At 44.9% G+C, this 21,050-nt stretch overlaps 2 protein-coding genes across 2 annotated transcripts in view; both read left to right on the top strand.

Moving 5' to 3' along the window:
* gareml (GRB2 associated, regulator of MAPK1-like) overlaps positions 1–12,493 on the top strand; it is a 96,914-nt gene extending 84,421 nt beyond the window's left edge. Inside the window, exons 6-8 of the mRNA XM_055885810.1 lie at positions 833–1,468; positions 5,651–5,811; positions 6,236–12,493. Of these exons, the coding sequence (XP_055741785.1) occupies positions 833–1,468; positions 5,651–5,811; positions 6,236–6,824 (1,386 nt within the window). The 3' untranslated portion in view covers positions 6,825–12,493. The remainder of the gene's footprint in view (positions 1–832; positions 1,469–5,650; positions 5,812–6,235) is intronic.
* A 7,728-nt stretch (positions 12,494–20,221) lies between these two features.
* Positions 20,222–21,050, top strand: part of hadhb (hydroxyacyl-CoA dehydrogenase trifunctional multienzyme complex subunit beta) — a 128,198-nt gene continuing 127,369 nt past the window's right edge. The window contains exons 1-2 of the mRNA XM_055885816.1: positions 20,222–20,331; positions 20,954–21,028. Of these exons, the coding sequence (XP_055741791.1) occupies positions 20,959–21,028 (70 nt within the window). The 5' untranslated portion in view covers positions 20,222–20,331; positions 20,954–20,958. The remainder of the gene's footprint in view (positions 20,332–20,953; positions 21,029–21,050) is intronic.

Below are 21,050 nucleotides of genomic sequence, written 5' to 3' on the forward strand. Positions count from 1 at the left end.
TGTATTCTGTACTGTAGGTGACTAACTGTATTCTGTACTGTAGGTGACTAACTGTATTCTGTACTGTAGGTGACAAACTGTATTCTGTACTGTAGGTGACAAACTGTATTCTGTACTGTAGGTGACAAACTGTATTCTGTACTGTAGGTGACTAACTGTATTCTGTACTGTAGGTGACTAACTGTATTCTGTACTGTAGGTGACTAACTCTGTATTCTGTACTGTAGGTGACTAACTCTGTATTCTGTACTGTAGGTGACTAACTCTGTATTCTGTACTGTAGGTGACTAACTCTGTGTTCTGTACTGTAGGTGACTAACTCTGTGTTCTGTACTGTAGGTGACTAATTGTATTCTGTACTGTAGGTGACTAACTCTGTGTTCTGTACTGTAGGTGACTAACTCTGTGTTCTGTACTGTAGGTGACTAACTGTGTTCTGTACTGTAGGTGACTAACTGTATTCTGTACTGTAGGTGACTAACTGTATTCTGTACTGTAGGTGACTAACTGTATTCTGTACTGTAGGTGACTAACTCTGTGTTCTGTACTGTAGGTGACTAACTGTGTTCTGTACTGTAGGTGACTAACTGTATTCTGTACTGTAGGTGACTAACTGTATTCTGTACTGTAGGTGACTAACTGTATTCTGTACTGTAGGTGACTAACTGTATTCTGTACTGTAGGTGACTAACTGTATTCTGTACTGTAGGTGACTAACTGTATTCTGTACTGTAGGTGACTAACTGTATTCTGTACGTGACTAACTGTATTCTGTACTGTAGGTGACTAACTGTATTCTGTAGGTGACTAACTGTATTCTGTCTGACTCCAGGTGAGAGAGGGGCATCGCTACAAGCTGTTGAACATTGTCAGTAAGACGGTGGTGTTGTGTCTCGTCCTACGGCCAATACATCTGGTTCCCTCCCACTTCCTGTTGCTACGCTGCATGCCACGCTTCTCTGTGGCAACGCCCTCGGCAACTACAGACAGCCTGTTGCTACGGCAACATGCCAGCTTCGACCCTGATGGGTACAGCCGAGCCGTCCGTGAGACGCGTCCAGAACTCAGCGAGGAGAGAGTGTGTGTGAGCGAGGATGGTGTGTGTGTGAGCCCGCGGAGGGGAGGTGTGTGTGTGTCAGCGCAGGACTCTCAGCTGCTGTCTGTGTGTGTGTTCGCTGGGGGTGGAATTACAGACAACGTCAGCCAATCGCAGCGCTGCAGAGACTCTCTAGGGGAGGGGACAGAGTACCTCTCTCACAATTGGACAGAGGTTGAGCTGCAGACCAGTGAAGAGATCCCCTACGAGGAACTGTGGACCAATCAGACTGCAGAGGGCCTGGGGAAGGCAGAGCCACACCGCATCTCCGTCCATTCCTCTTCCTCTTTGGATGGAATGCTGGGGACCGCCCGCCTCGCCATGGTGACAGGAGTATCAACCCCGCCCCCTGTACCTCCAAAATCAGACGCAGTGAGTCTCTCCCATAGAGATACCTAGAGAGCACCTCTCCGTCTATACCAGAAAAGGTGAGGTGCTCTCTCTGGTATATCTATACCATAGAGATTCCCTCGCCTATCTATATCATACAGATACCTAGAGAGCACCTCTCCTATCTATATCAAAGAGATACCTAGAGAGCACCTCTCCTATCTATACCATGATACCCTCGCCTATCTATATCAAAGAGATACCTAGAGAGCACCTCTCCTATCTATACCATAGAGATTCCCTCGCCTATCTATATCATAGAGATACCTAGAGAGCACCTCTCCTATGTATACCATGATACCCTCGCCTATCTATATCATACAGATACCTAGAGAGTACCTCTCCTATCTATACCATGATACCCTCGCCTATCTATATCAAAGAGATACCTAGAGAGCACCTCTCCTATCTATACCATGATACCCTCGCCTATCTATATCAAAGAGATACCTAGAGAGCACCTCTCCTATCTATACCATAGAGATTCCCTCTCCTATCTATATCATAGAGATACCTAGAGAGCACCTCTCCTATGTATACCATGATACCCTTGCCTATCTATGCCATAGAGATACCTAGAGAGCACCTCTCCTATATATGCCATAGAGATACTTAGAGAGCACCTCTCCTATCTATGCCATAGAGATACCTAGAGAGCACCTCTCCTATCTATACCATGATACCCTCGCCTATCTATATCAAAGAGATACCTAGAGAGCACCTCTCCTATCTATACCATAGAGATTCCCTCGCCTATCTATATCATAGAGATACCTAGAGAGCACCTCTCCTATGTATACCATGATACCCTCGCCTATCTATACCATAGAGATACCTAGAGAGCACCTCTCCTATCTATACCATAGAGATACCTAGAGAGCACCTCTCCTATCTATACCATAGAGATACCTAGAGAGCACCTCTCCTATCTATACCATAGAGATACCTAGAGAGCACCTCTCCTATCTATACCATAGAGATAGGCCCATTCTTCTCCTCTCCTGCTACTCTTCCCCGGGTCCTTAGTGTACAAGAGAAAGTAGTGCACTATGTTTTCTGTCAACATACCTGGTGAAATAATGGTTAAAAACAAGGCCCTATAAAATCGTAAATTTTTTCCCCAAATAATGTTTTCTCATTTTTATTTTCTTGGTTTACATTTTTTTTGTTTTTCACTCTCAAAATTCCAAGTGTTTATAGAGAAACAATGATGGTCTGAGTCTTTTTCAATGCTTAAATCACATTAAATTCCTTATTTTTTATGTTTGGAAGGAACATAAAAAATGTTTTTGTGTAATTCCCCTTTAATTGTGCATCTAGCAAGTGAGGAATGTGCTGTCTAACGTGCCGGTCTAATGATGGTTCTGTACTGCTGCTGCTCATTTCATGGCAACGTTTGCAAATAATAGATACAAATGATGTACTTCTGCCAGGTGAGCCTACTTTGCAGTTAACATTTCAAGATGCACTATGCAAAACAAATCTTAAGAACGGGACGCATAGAAATTGCTCACATAGAACAGATCTACCACTTCTTAGACTTGCTTTAAATGATAATGACAGATCTATAACATGCATTTCTATGTGAGTTTGTTTGGGTTGCCCAAAAAGAGACATATTGCAGCTTTAATTGGGAAGGTTTTGGGGAAAGTATTTTTGTCAACCCACAAGACGGTTATCACATCAACTTGCTTCACATGGAGTGATAGACAAACACACCACACGGACAGACAGGGGCAATAAATACTGGAAATTAATTGGTTGATATTGTGTTTGTTTTTGGCTTTTTAAGCCAATAGTGTCTAACCAGCGGTGGGATGATGTCAATGTTGCCTTGATTAGATAGTAGCTGGGAGCTTGTGGTGTCTGATACTTGTGAGATTTGTTTATGACAGTTTGCGGTGGAACACGTGAAAATTGCATGTACTTACAGAATAGTTTGGGGAGCTACTTATAGGTGGGCTGCGAGCTATTGGTAGCTGGCGATCAACCTTTTGGAGACCCGTGCCATAGAGATGCCTAGAGAGCCCCTCCTATCTATACCATACAGATACCCTTGCCTATCTATGCCATAGAGATACCTAGAGAGCACCTCTCCTATATATGCCATAGAGATACTTAGAGAGCACCTCTCCTATATATGCCATAGAGATACCTAGAGAGCACCTCTCCTATCTATGACAGCATGGGCAGCACCGATGAGGGATGTCTCCATTTGTAAGTAGTCCACTGGGTGGGACATCTTATAGGTTAAGGAAGAACAGAATTCCATCCAGGACATTAGGAGGGATCAGCCAATGAAGGAAGGCGATTCAGGTCATTAGGAGGGATCAGCCAATGAAGGAAGGCGATTCAGGTCATTAGGAGGGATCAGCCAATGAAGGAAGGCGATTCAGGTCATTAGGAGGGATCAGCCAATGAAGGAAGGCGATTCAGGTCATTAGGAGGGATGAAGGAGTTATGAATTGTTTTGCTCGACTCCTCGCGTCCTCTCCTTCTTTTGATTAAGGTCAAAGGTAATCGAGGAGCGGAAACCATTGTGCTTGTATGAAATGACTCTCCTACATTAGCACGTCATCAATCAAATTATGTTTACTATTTGTTTATTCAACAGTTTTACCCCATTTACCTGTTATCGAATTGGTAGTTACGACCTGCCTCAGTGCGGCACCCCCCCAGCGGCCTCGCTAGAGGTGAAGATCAGGACGTGTCCTCCGAAGCATTCAGGAAGTCAACCAAACCAACGTATCAGAGGAAACACCGTTCGACTGATGACCCCAGGCAGCTTGCAGGCACCCGGTCTGCCAAACCCTCCCCGGGCGAAGCTCCCGGTCATAGCCGGCTGTGACACCGCCTGGGAGGCCCAAATGATGTTTACAGGGTTGGAATCACATTAATATGTGTTGTGTAAAATAAAATAATGGTTGTGCCAGACATTTTATAGATAAAAAGATGACTTGCGTATCGTTTTTAAACTTTTCTCCTCTGAGAAAACAACAGGGGGGTGTGGCAGGACGAACATCCTCGGCCGGAGCCTCGAGGCTGTCGAGCAGAGGAGCAAACTATTAAAGCTGCAATATGTAACTTTTTGGGCGATCTCACCAAATTCACATCGAAAGCAAGTCTAAGAAAAGGCATATCTGTTCTATGTGTGCTATTTCTATGCTTCCCGTGCTTAAGTTTAGTTTATACCTGTTCAGACATCACCCTCCAGGGGGCAGTAAACCACCAACCTTGTCTTTATACCTGTTCAGACAACACAGTTTGTTTTACCGACTGTCAGAAGTAGAAGATGAAACTTCAAAATGGTGGAAACCCTTAATGGCGCTGTTCATGCTAAATCGGCTTTGTGTCAGAAAAGCCCTCTATCCATCTTCATGCTAAAGCAGGCTTTGTGTCAGAAATGCCCTCTATCCATCTTCATGCTAAAGCAGGCTTTGTGTCAGAAATGCCCTCTATCCATCTTCATGCTAAAGCAGGCTTTGTGTCAGAAATGCCCTCTATCCATCTTCATGCTAAAGCAGGCTTTGTGTCAGAAATGCCCTCTATCCATCTTCATGCTAACGTTGGACCCCCCCCCCCCCCCCCCCCCCCCCCAACTCTCTCTCTCTCCATCTGGTTGTTAAACTCAGGATGACACTGAATTATTGATACACACTTACTGGAATTGGTCACACACACACACACACACTCACTCTGTGTGTTTCAAATCAAACTTTATTTTTCACATGCACACAATACAACAAGTGTAGACCTTACCGTGAAATGCTTACTTTCAAGCCCTGAACCAACAATGCAGTTTGTATGCTGAAGAGTGTATTTCAGGAGTGAAAGGTCGAGAGTGACATTTACCAGCATGCCAACACACACACAAACACACACCCATACACACATACCCATACACACACATACCCATACACACACATACCCATACACACACATACCCATACACACACATACCCACACACACACAAACACACACAAACACACACCCATACACACATACCCATACACACACATACCCATACACACACATACCCATACACACACAAACACATACACACATACCCATACACACACACTCCTGTATTAGTGCACATTCCTCTGGAAATTCTTCAGACTCTATAGAAACCACTCTCTGTGTGTGTGTGGTTATGTGTGTAGGTGAGAGAAGAGTGCAGGTTCCTGATCGCTCCTCCAGTTCCTCCTCGATGCTGTAAAGGAGACTCCTCCCCTTCCTGTCCAAGCCCCACCCCCAGTCCACCGGTCCCGCCCCGCTTCCCTCAGACACATCTCTCCTATTACTCTTCTGGACCACCCAACAGGTACACACACACACACACACACACACACACACACACACACACACACACACACACACACACACACACACACACACACACACACACACACACACACACACACACACACACACACACACACACACACACACACACACACACACACACACACACACACACACACACACACACACACACACACACACACACACACACACACACACACACACACACACACACACACACACACACACAGACTAACCATATCTCTCTCTCTCATCCTTCCCTCTCTCTCTTTCCATCTTTCTCTCTCTCTCTTTCCATCTTTCTCTCTCTCTCTTTCCATCTTTCTCTCTCTCTCTTTCCATCTTTCTCTCTCTCTCTTTCCATCTTTCTCTCTCTCTCTTTCCATCTTTCTCTCTCTCTCTTTCCATCTTTCTCTCTCTAGTTGTTCTGTCTCTCCTCCAGACTCGTCTATCTACTGTTATCCATGTTCCTGGACTGACCCCTCCCACATCAGCCCTGAGGCAATCCCTGCTCTCCCTGCTGACAGCTTGGCCAATCCCCAGCCAGCGCAGGCCACCTGGGTGGAGCCGTGGAGCTATAATTCTTCCTCCTTCTCCCGGCTGAGGCTTCCGCCCCCTCAGAGTCGATTTGCTCCCTTCGGAGCCCTGAACCCCTTTAACCGCCCTAGTCCCTCCCCATGCCCCTCCCCAGAGCCTGTACCAGCCAATCAGACAGCAGAGCTCTCCAGAGGCGCCGAGGGAGGCGGGACATGCGAGGGGTCGACTCCGACTAGTGACCCTGCCTGGCGCCCGCCCACTGACCTGTCTGCCCTCTCATTGGAGGAGGTGTCTGCTAGTCTGAGGTTCATTGGCCTATCAGAGGCAGCGGTGGGCGTGTTCCAGAGAGAGCGCGTTGACGGGAGCCTCCTGGTTCAGCTCGACGAGGAGACCCTGTCACATGACTTCCATCTCAGCCGATTGCACGTCACCAAGATCACACAGTTCATACAGGGCTGGAGGCCCAAGATTTAATACCTGGAGGTCCCGTGTGGCTCAGTTGGTAGAGCATGGCGCTTGCAACGCCAGGGCTGTGGGTTCAATTCCCACGGGGGGACCAGGGTTCAATTCCCATGGGGGGACCAGGATGAATATGTATGAACTTTCCAATTTGTAAGTCACTCTGGATAAGAGCGTCTGCTAAATGACTTAAATGTAATGTAAATGTATTGTGACACTGTCACAAGGTGTTTATCACAACATTGGAGGCTGCTGATTGGAGGACGGCTCATAATAATGGCTGGAACGGAAACCATGTGTTTGATGTACTTGATAGCATTCCACTGCAGCCATTACCACGAGCCCATCCTCCCTGATTAAGGTGCCACCAACCTCCTGTGCGATCTACGTAAAGGACGAAGGCAAGGTTTGCTATTTTAAGGAAGTACTGTAAAGCCGCTCGAGGCGAAGGTTGGCCCTAAACTCTACAGATTAACACTACAGATAAACACTACAGATATAAACTCTACAGATTAACACTACAGATAAACACTACAGATAAACACTACAGATAAACACTACAGATAAACACTACAGATAAACACTACAGATATAAACTCTACAGATAAACACTACAGATATAAACACTACAGATATAAACTCTACAGATAAACACTACAGATATAAACACTACAGATAAACACTACAGATAAACACTACAGATATAAACACTACAGATAAACACTACAGATAAACACTACAGATATAAACTCTACAGATAAACTCTACAGATATAAACACTACAGATAAACTCTACAGATAAACACTACAGGAAATTGTCAGACAGAGCAATAATTAGTTTCTCACTATTCCATCTGTCTCGGATTGCCGTCTACTCCGCCAGGCGGCCTCGCCGTCTACTCCGCCAGGCGGCCTCGCCGTCTACTCCGCCAGGCGGCCTCGCCGTCTACTCCGCCAGGCGGCCTCGCCGTCTACTCCGCCAGGCGGCCTCGCCGTCTACTCCGCCAGGCGGCCTCGCCGTCTACTCCCCCTGGCGGCCTCGCCGTCTACTCCACCAGGCGGCCTCGCCGTCTACTCCACCAGGCGGCCTCGCCGTCTACTCCACCAGGCGGCCTCGCCGTCTACTCCACCAGGCGGCCTCGCCGTCTACTCCACCAAGGGGCCTCGCCGTCTACTCCACCAAGGGGCCTCGCCGTCTACTCCACCAAGGGGCCTCGCCGTCTACTCCACCAGGCGGCCCCGCCGTCTACTCCACCAAGGGGCCTCGCCGTCTACTCCACCAGGCGGCCTCGCCGTCATTTTTGAGGGGACCAGGAGTGCCAATTTAGCCCAGATGAGAGCTGAGCGTCCCCTGTTTGCAAAAGTAGCACACCCATAAACACACCCTGTACATTCTGTCTGTTCACTGTAGAGTCACCCTCCGTGGGGAGCTCCCTCAGTGGGCAGCTTCCTCAGTGGGCAGCTTCCTCAGTGAGCAGCTTCCTCAGTGGGCAGCTTCCTCAGTGAGCAGCTTCCTCAGTGGGCAGCTTCCTCAGTGGGCAGCTCCCTCAGTGAGCAGCTTCCTCAGTGAGCAGCTTCCTCAGTGGGCAGCTTCCTCAGTGAGCAGCTTCCTCAGTGAGCTGCTTCCTCAGTGGGCAGCTTCCTCAGTGAGCAGCTCCCTCAGTGAGCTGCTTCCTCAGTGGGCAGCTCCCTCAGTGAGCAGCTCCCTCAGTGGGCAGCTCCCTCAGTGGGCAGCTCCCTCAGTGGGCAGCTCCCTCAGTGGGCATCTTCCTCAGTGGGCAGCCTGTGACATGACTTCCACTTTAGGACGTTAACAAGGCGACACTCCATCTTAACTCCTCCTCCACATTGACTGGATTGGTTGAACAGTACAGAAGAGAACCCCCCCCCCCCCCCCGGCAGTAAAATGTTTTTCCGCCTGCAACGTTAGGTTAACCATCCTACATGTCCCTTCTTATTGGTTGAATCAGATGTTGTGTACCTTCCGATTGGATGAACCGGCTGCTGTGTGCCTTCTTATTGGTTGAATCAGATGCTGTGTACCTTCCGATTGGATGAACACGGCTGCTGTGTGCCATCTTATTGGTTGGAGGAGAGATAGGGACTCTATACTGCCACTTGGAGGGTGATTAGAGAAGTGTGCTAGTCAGAGCATTTAAGTCTCTATATTCAAGGTTACCAAGTATCCCTCTGCTGGCCAGTCAACCTATTACAGAATGCCTTTGGTTTGTGGAGAATGAGTTTAAGGCTGAGACTCAATCAGATCGTTGGAGTCATCAAATCGGTGAGAAGCTGCTCTTGCGATCATTAACCCTTAATGTTATTGAGTGAATTAAGAAGGAATGGCAATGTAATTTGTAGCGACATAAGAAGCAAAATGTGGTTTTCCATCAAAACAATAATTACTGTATTCTAACACGACGTAATAAAGGAACTTCTGTCGCAAGATAATAGATAAGTCAGACAGGAGAGTTTGAGTGATGAAGTTGGACAGAGGATATCAAAATCTCTCCGCGAGAAAGACTTGGATGAACTGGAAAAACACTTGAGCCTTATTCTCTGCCAGATATTCTACAAACTGTTATACATGGATAATATCTATAATAATAGCTATAATATCTGCGTGATTGACTTGTCATTTCAATAGGCCTAGGCTACTAAATACAATCTGGGTTTATGATTGTAATTCAACTTTGCCATGCTTTGCCTAGCTAGATGCAGGTAGCCTATAACTCCTGATAGGCCTATTAGATAGCCTACAGTAGGCTAGGCAATATGTAAAATGAACAATTTACTACAGTAGGGTTGCTTAGTTCAAATTGACACTCATTTATTGAACCTGAATAGCGAGGAGATTTCGGTAAAAAGTGTTTGTGTTGCCCAATAGCCTGGATTTGACAGCTCTAACGCAGTTCTACCTCGGACACCTCAAAACAACCGCTATGCGGATCTGATTGAATCCAGCCCTAAGGTCTTTGATAGGCAGATTAGGAATTTGTTCCAGGAAATAATCTGCCACCTGGTGAGGTTAGCATAGGGCTAACGTGTGCCAGGTTATCTATTGGGAGCAGCTACAATTTAGCATTCTGTCACATGACACTACATCAACCATTTTAATTGGCTGATGCTTAAACTTAAACTTTTCTAATGTTTGCCAGTATGGGCCTGTGGTGTTTGTTATGCAGGATGCAACGTTTTGGAACCTTCAGATAGAAATAGCCTTTGTAGACCAAATATGCCTTTGACATGTAGAATAAGGAATAACATCAGCTCTGTTCATGGCATTTCTATCTGCAACTGAACGTGGCCCTGCAGTAACTACAAACTGTAGAGTTAACTAACCTCTGGTTGAGGCCCTGCAGTAACTACAAACTGTAGAGATAACTAACCTCTGGTTGAGGCCCTGCAGTAACTACAAACTGTAGAGATAACTAACCTCTGGTTGAGGCCCTGCAGTAACTACAAACTGTAGAGATAACTAACCTCTGGCCCTGCAGTAACTACAAACTGTAGAGTTAACTAACCTCTGGTTGAGGCCCTGCAGTAACTACAAACTGTAGAGTTAACTAACCTCTGGTTGAGGCCCTGCAGTAACTACAAACTGTAGAGTTAACTAACCTCTGGTTGAGGCCCTGCAGTAACTACAAACTGTAGAGATAACTAACCTCTGGCCCTGCAGTAACTACAAACTGTAGAGTTAACTAACCTCTGGTTGAGGCCCTGCAGTAACTACAAACTGTAGAGTTAACTAACCTCTGGTTGAGGCCCTGCAGTAACTACAAACTGTAGAGATAACTAACCTCTGGCCCTGCAGTAACTACAAACTGTAGAGATAACTAACCTCTGGTTGAGGCCCTGCAGTAACTACAAACTGTAGAGTTAACTAACCTCTGGTTGAGGCCCTGCAGTAACTACAAACTGTAGAGTTAACTAACCTCTGGTTGAGGCCCTGCAGTAACTACAAACTGTAGAGTTAACTAACCTCTGGTTGAGGCCCTGCAGTAACTACAAACTGTAGAGTTAACTAATCTCTGGCTGCTACAGGGGGTTGCTATGGTGATTTGCTATGGTAAGGGCTGGTGTTGGTCTCTTTACTGTTGATGATGATGGTGTTTAACCAGGGATTGTGGTGATGATGATGATGATGATGGTGTTTAACCAGGGATTGTGGTGATGATGATGGTGTTTAACCAGGGATTGTAGTGATGATGATGATGATGATGATGATGATGATGATGATGGTGCTTAACCAGGGATTGTAGTGATGATGATGTTAAAGGTGCTCTGAGAAAATGATAATTTAAGATGGCAACATTAAATAGCTGAGTACATGTTGCATAGAACACCTTGAAACATAATGTCTAATGAGGTCTGAACACCTTGAAACATAATGTCTAATGAGGTCTGAACAGCTTGAAACATAATGTCTAATGAGGTCTGAACAGCTTGAAACATAATGTCTAATGAGGTCTGAACAGCTTGAAACATAATGTCTAATGAGGTCTGAACAGCTTGAAACATAATGTCTAATGAGGTCTGAACACCTTGAAACATAATGTCTAATGAGGTCTGAACAGCTTGAAACATAATGTCTAATGAGGTCTGAACAGCTTGAAACATAATGTCTAATGAGGTCTGAACAGCTTGAAACAAAATGTCTAATGAGGTCTGAACAGCTTGAAACAAAATGTCTAATGAGGTCTGAACAGCTTGAAACATAATGTCTAATGAGGTCTGAACAGCTTGAAACATGATGTCTAATGAGGTCCGAACACCTTGAAACATCATGTCTAATGAGGTCTGAACAGCTTGAAACATAATGTCTAATGAGGTCTGAACAGCTTGAAACATGAGGTCTGAACAGCTTGAAACATAATGTCTAATGAGGTCTGAACACCTTGAAACATAATGTCTAATGAGGTCTGAACACCTTGAAACATAATGTCTAATGAGGTCTGAACAGCTTGAAACATGAGGTCTGAACAGCTTGAAACATAATGTCTAATGAGGTCTGAACACCTTGAAACATAATGTCTAATGAGGTCTGAACAGCTTGAAACATAATGTCTAATGAGGTCTGAACAGCTTGAAACATAATGTCTAATGAGGTCTGAACAGCTTGAAACATAATGTCTAATGAGGTCTGAACAGCTTGAAACATAATGTCTAATGAGGTCTGAACAGCTTGAAACATAATGTCTAATGAGGTCTGAACAGCTTGAAACATAATGTCTAATGAGGTCTGAACAGCTTGAAACATAATGTCTAATGAGGTCTGAACAGCTTGAAACATAATGTCTAATGAGGTCTGAACAGCTTGAAACATAATGTCTAATGAGGTCTGAACAGCTTGAAACATAATGTCTAATGAGGTCTGAACAGCTTGAAACATAATGTATAATGAGGTCTGAACAGCTTGAAACATAATGTCTAATGAGGTCTGAACACCTTGAAACATAATGTCTAATGAGGTCTGAACACCTTGAAACAAAATGTCTAATGAGGTCTGAACACCTTGAAACATAATGTTTAATGAGGTCTGAACAGCTTGAAACATAATGTCTAATGAGGTCTGAACACCTTGAAACATGAGGTCTATTGAGGTCTGAACAGCTTGAAACATAATGTCTAATGAGGTCTTAAGGATGTCTATGATCAATAGAAAATTAAATAACCTCAACTGAGCACTTGATTTGTCTGACGCACGCACGCACGCACGCACGCACGCACGCACGCACGCACACACACACACACACACACACACGTTGTTGTAGAGTTTATTGGGTAAGTCATCAATATAAATAACATCAGAAACACATCTACATGTTTGGTGTAAAATACCACATCTACATGTTTAGTGTAAAATACCACAACTACCACAACACAGCTCTGGTCTACAGCATTAATAAACCCCCACCTCCCTGGAGTGCTCTGGTCTACAGCATTAATAAACCCCCACCTCCCTGGAGTGCTCTGGTCTACAGCATTAATAAACCCCCACCTCCCTGGAGTTCTCTGGTCTACAGCATTAATAAACCCCCACCTCCCTGGAGTGCTCTGGTCTACAGCATTAATAAACCCCCACCTCCCTGGAGATCTCTGGTCTACAGCATTAATGAACCCCCACCTCCCTGGAGTTCTCTGGTCTACAGCATTAATAAACCCCCACCTCCCTGGAGTGCTCTGGTCTACAGCATTAATGAACCCCCACCTCCCTGGAGTGCTCTGGTCTACAGCATTAATAAACCCCCACCTCCCTGGAGTGCTCTGGTCTACAGCATTAATAAACCCCCACCTCCCTGGAGTGCTCTGGTCTACAGCATTAATGAACCCCCACCTCCCTGGAGTGCTCTGGTCTACAGCATTAATGAACCCCCACCTCCCTGGAGTTCTCTGGTCTACAGCATTAATAAACCCCCACCTCCCTGGAGTTCTCTGGTCTACAGCATTAATAAACCCCCACCTCCCTGGAGTTCTCTGGTCTACAGCATTAATAAACCCCCACCTCCCTGGAGTTCTCTGGTCTACAGCATTAATGAACCCCCACCTCCCTGGAGTGCTCTGGTCTACAGCATTAATGAACCCCCACCTCCCTGGAGTGCTCTGGTCTACAGCATTAATGAACCCCCACCTCCCTGGAGTGCTCTGGTCTACAGCATTAATAAACCCCCACCTCCCTGGAGTTCTCTGGTCTACAGCATTAATAAACCCCCACCTCCCTGGAGTTCTCTGGTCTACAGCATTAATAAACCCCCACCTCCCTGGAGTTCTCTGGTCTACAGCATTAATAAACCCCCACCTCCCTGGAGTGCTCTGGTCTACAGCATTAATGAACCCCCACCTCCCTGGAGTGCTCTGGTCTACAGCATTAATAAACCCCCACCTCCCTGGAGTGCTCTGGTCTACAGCATTAATAAACCCCCACCTCCCTGGAGTGCTCTGGTCTACAGCATTAATAAACCCCCACCTCCCTGGAGTGCTCTGGTCTACAGCATTAATAAACCCCCACCTCCCTGGAGTTCTCTGGTCTACAGCATTAATAAACCCCCACCTCCCTGGAGTTCTCTGGTCTACAGCATTAATAAACCCCCACCTCCCTGGAGTTCTCTAGTCTACAGCATTAATAAACCCCCACCTCCCTGGAGTTCTCTGGTCTACAGCATTAATAAACCACCTCCCTGGAGTTCTCTGGTCTACAGCATTAATAAACCCCCACCTCCCTGGAGTTCTCTGGTCTACAGCATTAATAAACCCCCACCTCCCTGGAGATCTCTGGTCTACAGCATTAATAAACCCCCACCTCCCTGGAGTTCTCTGGTCTACAGCATTAATAAACCCCCACCTCCCTGGAGTTCTCTGGTCTACAGCATTAATAAACCCCCACCTCCCTGGAGTTCTCTGGTCTACAGCATTAATAAACCCCCACCTCCCTGGAGTTCTCTGGTCTACAGCATTAATAAACCCCCTCCTCCCTGGAGTTCTTTGATTAGATATACTAACAGACTGCAGTTGCATGGGGACGCTGACTAAACCATCCAATGAGAGCCCAGCAGTGTTGAGGCTCGTCCAATAAGGTTGGAGGTGAGCTGGAGCGGGCGGGGTTACTTGTGGAACTTCCTAGTTGGGTCCCTCGCATGGTCCAATTGCAGCTGGCAGGGCGTGAACTGATTACCATAAACATCTTCATCAAGACTCATCATCGCTACCAGACGCTCCTCACCAATGGAATCAACGAATCGGAAAGGACCTGGCCTCATACACACACACAGCAACCTGTCTCATTGGATGTCATGTGTTTGTAGTCAGGTGGTGTCCAGTGTTTAGTGTGTGTGTGTATCCATAGTATGTGTATAACGTGTGTGTGTGTGTCGTACCTCCAAGTCGCTCTGGATAAGAGCGTCTGCTAAATGACTTAAATGTAATGTAAATGTAAATGTAGATAGGGAGGGAAGCCCAGTCCGAACACAGCTTCGATGTTTCCCTCCTCTGGATTACCTATAATGCCCTCCTGCAGACACAGCACTGCCTCGTTGACGAAAAAAACTTTCAAAATCTGACATTCATATGGCATCGGGAAAATATTTCATTTTGACATATTTTCAACTGAATTGTGCTCAGTGGGTAGGTTTTTATTTATTTATTTCACCTTTATTTAACCAGGTAGGCCAGTTGAGAACAAGTTCTCATTTACAACTGCGACCTGGCCAAGATGAAGCAAAGCAGTGTAACACAAACAACAACACAGAGTTACACATGGAATAAACAAAACATAGTCAATAATACAGTAGAAAAAGTATATATACAGTGTGAGCAAATTAAGTAGGATAATGGAGGTAAGGCAATAAATAGGCCATAGTGGCAAAATAATTACAATATAGCAATTAAACACTGGAGTGATAGATGTGTAGAAGATGAGTGTGCAAGTAGAGATATTAGGGTGCGAAGGAGCAAAATAAATTAAAAAAATAACAGTATGGGGATGAGGTAGTTGGATGGGCTATTTACAGATGGGCTATGTACAGGTGTAGTGATCTGTGAGCTGCTCTGACAGCTGGTGCTTAAAGTTAGTGAGGGAGATATTAGTCTCCAGCTTCAGTGATTTTTGCAGTTCGTTCCAGTCATTGGCAGCAGAGAACTGGAAGGAGAGGCGGCCGAAGGAGGAATTGGCTTTGGGGGTGACCAGTAAAATATACCTGCTGGAACGCGTGCTACGGGTGGGTGCTGCTATGGTGACCAGTGAGCTGAGATAAGGCGGGGGTTAACCTAGCATAGACTTATAGATGACCTGGAGCCAGTGGGTTTGGCGACGAATATTAAGCAAGGGCCATCCAACTAGAGCGTACAGGTCACAGTGGTGGGTAGTATATTTATTTTATTTATTTCACCTTTATTTAACCAGGTAGGCAAATTGAGAACACGTTCTCATTTACAATTGCGACCTGGCCAAGATAAAGCAAAGCAGTTCGACACATACAACAACACAGAGTTACACATGGAGTAAAACAAACATACAGTCAATAATACAGTAGAAAAACAAGTCTATATACAATGTGAGCAAGTGAGGTGAGATAAGGGAGGTGAAGGCAAACAAAATATATAAATAAATAAAAATATAAAAAAAGGCCATGGTGGCGAAGTAAATACAATATAGCAAGAAAAAAAAACACTGGAATGGTTGGTTTGCAGTGGAAGAAAGTGCAAAGTAGAGATAGAAATAATGGGGTGCAAAGGAGCAAAAATAAATAAATGAATACAGTAGGTAAAGAGGTAGTTGTTTGGGCTAAATTATAGATGGGCTATGTACAGGTGCAGTAATCTATGAGCTGCTCTGACAGCTGGTGCTTAAAGCTAGTGAGGGAGATAAGTGTTTCCAGTTTCAGAGATTTTTGTAGTTCGTTCCAGTCATTGGCAGCAGAGAACTGGAAGGAGAGGCGTCCAAAGGAAGAATTGGTTTTGGGGGTGACTAGAGAGATATACCTGCTGGAGCGCGTGCTACAGGTAGGTGCTGCTATGGTGACCAGCGAGCTGAGATAAGGGGGGACTTTACCTAGCAGGGTCTTATAGATGACCTGGAGCAAGTGGGTTTGGCAACGAGTATGAAGCGAGGGCCAGCCAACTAGAGCACACAGGTCGCAGTGGTGGGTGGTATATGGGGCTTTGGTGACAAAACGGATGGCACTGTGATAGACTGCATCCAATTTGCTGAGTAGAGTGTTGGAGTTGTGAGATTGTCTTGGCTCGTTATAGCTTTATTTGCATATTTCCGTTAGGGAATGCCTAAACTGAAGTGCTGGTGTGCAATAACAATTTGCCAGCGTTTTTTTGGGGTATCTGTACTTTACTTTACTCTTTATATTTTTGACAACTTTTACTCTTACTTCACTACATTTCTAGAGAAAGTGATGTACTTTTTACTCCCTACATTTTCCTTTACATCCAAAAGTACTTCTTACATTTTGAATGCTTAGCAGGATAGGAAAATGGTCTAATTCACACACATATCAAGAGAACATCCCTGGTCATCCCTACTGCCTCTGATCTGGCGGACTCACTAAACAGAGAACATCCCTGGTCATCCCTACTGCCTCTGATCTGGAGGACTCACTAAACAGAGAACATCCCTGGTCATCCCTACTGCCTCTGATCTGGAGGACTCACTAAACAGAGAACATCCCTGGTCATCCCTACTGCCTCTGATCTGGAGGACTCACTAAACAGAGAACATCCCTGGTCATCCCTACTGCCTCTGATCTGGAGGACTCACTAAACAGAGAACATCCCTGGTCATCCCTACTGCCTCTGATCTGGCGGACTCACTAAACAGAGAACATCCCTGGTCATCCCTACTGCCTCTGATCTGGCGGACTCACTAAACAGAGAACATCCCTGGTCATCCCTACTGCCTCTGATCTGGCGGACTCACTAAACACGTTTCGTTTGTAAATGATGTCAAAGTGTTGGAGCGTGCCCCTAGCTATCCGTAAATTTTAAAAACGAGGAAATGGTGCGGTCTGGTTTGCTTTATACAGTTGAAGTCGGAAGTTTATATACACTTAGGTTGGAGTCATTAAAACTAGTTTTTCAACCACTCCACACATTTCTTGGCAAGTCAGGACATTTACTTTGTGCACGACACAAGTCATTTTTACAACAATTGTTTACAGACAGATTATTTCACTGTATCACAATTCCAGTGGGTCAGAAGTTACATACACTAAGGTGACTGTGCCTTTAAAAAGCTTGGAAATTTCCAGAAAATGTCATGGCTTTAGAAGCTTCTAATAGGCTAATATTCATCATTTGAGTCAATTGGAGGTGTACCTGTGGATGTATTTCAAGGCCTACATCATGGGAAAATCAATAGAAATCTGCCAATTGTAGACCTCCACAAGTCTGGTTCATCCTTGGGAGCAATTTCCTAACTCCTGAAGGTACCACGTTCATCTGTACAAACAATAGTACGCAAGTATAAACACCATTGGACCACTAAGCCGTCATACCGCTCAGGAAAGAGACGCGTTCTGTCTCCTAGAGATGAACGTACTTTGGTGTGAAAAGTGCAAATCAATCCCTGAACAACAGCAGAGGACCTTGTGAAGATGCTGGGGGAAACAGGTACAAAAGTATCTATATCCACAGTAAAACGAGTCCTATATCGACATAACCTGAAAGGCCGCTCAGCAAGGAAGAAGCCACTGCTCCAAAAGCTCCATAAAAAAGCCAGACTACGGTTTGCAACTGCACATGGGGACAAAGATCGTACTTTTTGGAGAAATGTTCTCTGGTCTGATTAAACAAAAATAGAACTGTTTGGCCATAATGATCATGTTATGTTTGGAGTAAAAAGGGGGACGCTTGCAAGCCGAAGAACACCATCCCAACCGTGAAGCATGGGGGTGGCAGCATCATGTTGTGGGGGTGCTTTGCTGCAGGAGGGACTGGTGCACTTCACAAAATAGATGGCATCATGAGGTAGGAAAATTATGTGGATATATTGAAGCAACATCTCAAGACATCAGTCAGGAAGTTAAAGCTTGGTAGCAAATGGGTCTTCCAAATGGTCAATGACCCCAAGCATACTTCCAAAGTTGTGGCAAAATGGCTTAAGGACAACAAAGTCAAGGTATTGGAGTGGCCATCACAAAGCCCTGACCTCAATCCTATAGAAAATGTGTGGGCAGAACTGAAAAAGCGTGTGCGAGCAAGGAGAACTACAAACCTGACTCAGTGGCAGCAGGTAGCCTAGCCTAGAGCATTGGACTTGTAACCTAAAGGTTGCAAGATCGAATCCCCGAGCTGACAAGGTAGAAATCTTTCGTTAACCCACTGTTAACCCACTGTTCGTAGGCCGTCATTGAAAATAAAAATTTATTCTTACCTGACTTGCCTAGTTAAATAAAGGTAAAATAAAAATTACACCAGCTCTTTCAGGGGGAATGGGCTAAATATCACCTAATTTATTGTGGGTTGCTTGTGGAAGGCTACCCAAAACATTTGACCCAACTTAAACAATTTAAAGGCAATGCTACCAAATTCTAATTGTGTTTTTGTAAACTTCTGACCCACTGGGAATGTGACTCAAGAAATACAAGCTGAAATAAATATTTCTCTCTACTATTATTCTGACATTTCACATTCTTAAAATAAAGTGGTGATCCTAACTGACCTTAGACAGGGAATTTTTACTAGGATTAAATGTCAGGAATTGTGAAAAACTGAGTTTAAACGTATTTGGCTAAGGTGTATGTAAACTTCTGACTTCAACTGTATAAGGACTTTGAAATGATTTATACTTTTACATTTACTTTTGATACTTACGTATTGTAATGACCTGACTAGATCATAAAAGAACAACTGTCCAGACAGAGGATTGAGTTTACGAATGGACGGTTTATTAAACCAACTTTACACAGGCTACTGTTTGGGCCGTAGCCCACGCCAAATAAATGAAAGATAGCCCACAAGCCAATCGTGACCTTCTCTTGTGAAGCCCAGACGTAAGAGAGAGAACAAAGGCAAAACCTGGTCTTAACTTCCAATGCTCCATCCCCCTGCCCAACCCCCCTCCACGCCACTCCGCCAACCACCAGGATGCCCGGCATCAGAACATTCCAGGCATTCCCGTGATTGGCAGATAGCAGGTTGACTGACATGTCGGACCCCGCGAACACAACCACCTACTAGCCTAACACATAACACACAGCTGTCTGTGCGGGTCGCTACAGTATATTTAAAGCCAACTACGTTGACTCTGAATTTTACTGGGTGACTTTCACTTTTACTTGACTCATTTTCTATTAAGGTATCTTTATTTTTACTGAAGTATGACGTATTGGGTACTTTTTCTACCACTGCAATTCGCCCTAGCACTCCTGCTAAACAACTACATTTCTAATAACTTTTTGCAACGGGTAAAGTCTACAAAACGCAATCCACTCTGTTCGTTACAGATTCTAAAACGCAGTCTACTCTGTTAACGATTCTTTTTTTTGTAAACAGAAAATTGTATGGAGATAAAATGTGCCCTCGATGAGAACATTTGCAGAATGTAGGCCTTAATCCATCTTGCTCCACCTTCGCCACTGGGCATCCTCTCATCACCATATCTGGTAGTGAGTGTAAACATCAACCGGATGCTCTATATTTTTACATCTGTTGAAATATCTGGCTCATTGTTTTATCTGTGGTGTCAAGTGTGACAAGGACCCGTTTACAACTCAGAGAAGAGACGAAAGAGCGCCGTTAAGAAATGTATTCATATATTTTCGTTAAATTAGTGAAAAGTACAATTTTTGTAAATCTTTAGTTAGATTTGATGATATTATCTCCAGTGAAAGGTAAAAATAGGTTTCATACCTCATGAGTTTTCTACGTTTTAAATTGGGCTTCTCTTAGGACAACCAAAACCCTTTAAGGGTCCTTAGAACACAAGCGGTTTTGTAGTTAGCATCTGATTCAGGCACAGACGCCAGAGAGACATACCGACAGGAGAGCTCTGCCGGGAGACACATTAAAGTTACAGGTAAAGGGCGTTAGTTGCACTAACCAACTTTAATGCAACATTGGGATACATTTAACTACAGCTACTAACAATGTTTGCCCAGCCACATGCCGCCAGAAACGGGCAAGACTCGTTTAACGCTCTAGCTACGGAATGTATACTAGCTAGCTAATTAGCTAGCTAATTAACCCATAATCTGTATGTTGTGTGTGTTTTTGATGTGATGTTGGGTGGCTGTGAATTGATGAAGTCCCGCTAGCGTTGGTGTGTACAGGGTTAGACAGTGTCTCGTCACACTCTGCCCTTGTCATTCTCTGGAAGGGGATCTGGGTGAAGGGTCACCGCTGGGTTGGGGGTGGGGCTGGTTGTAATGTCTAGTAGGTTCAATCCTATAACGTTACCTCAGTGGTTATCTCTGTCATCATAATCTCCATATCTATAACACACAGTAAATCAACACATTATAGAAACTACAGTTACGAAGTAGCTTTAACCGCAACATGCGCCAGTCTCTGTAGAGTGGCTACTGCGTCACATTCAGGTTATGTTCAACTCATCGTGTTCATGGCAGCTATAGGGCAAAACTACTGGATTACTGCACTTCCTACTCTATTGAAATGGACCACATTGTTTGTGTTGACAGATAAAATGGCGGCCATGTTGATGAACTCTCTACGGTGCTGTCCTCCAGTCAACCCTGCCTGGGCTGTACAGTATGGTGAGACACACACACACACCAA

The sequence above is a fragment of the Salvelinus fontinalis genome, chromosome 27, assembly GCF_029448725.1.
Source record: "Salvelinus fontinalis isolate EN_2023a chromosome 27, ASM2944872v1, whole genome shotgun sequence".
In the NCBI taxonomy this organism is placed as follows: Eukaryota; Metazoa; Chordata; class Actinopteri; order Salmoniformes; family Salmonidae; genus Salvelinus; species Salvelinus fontinalis.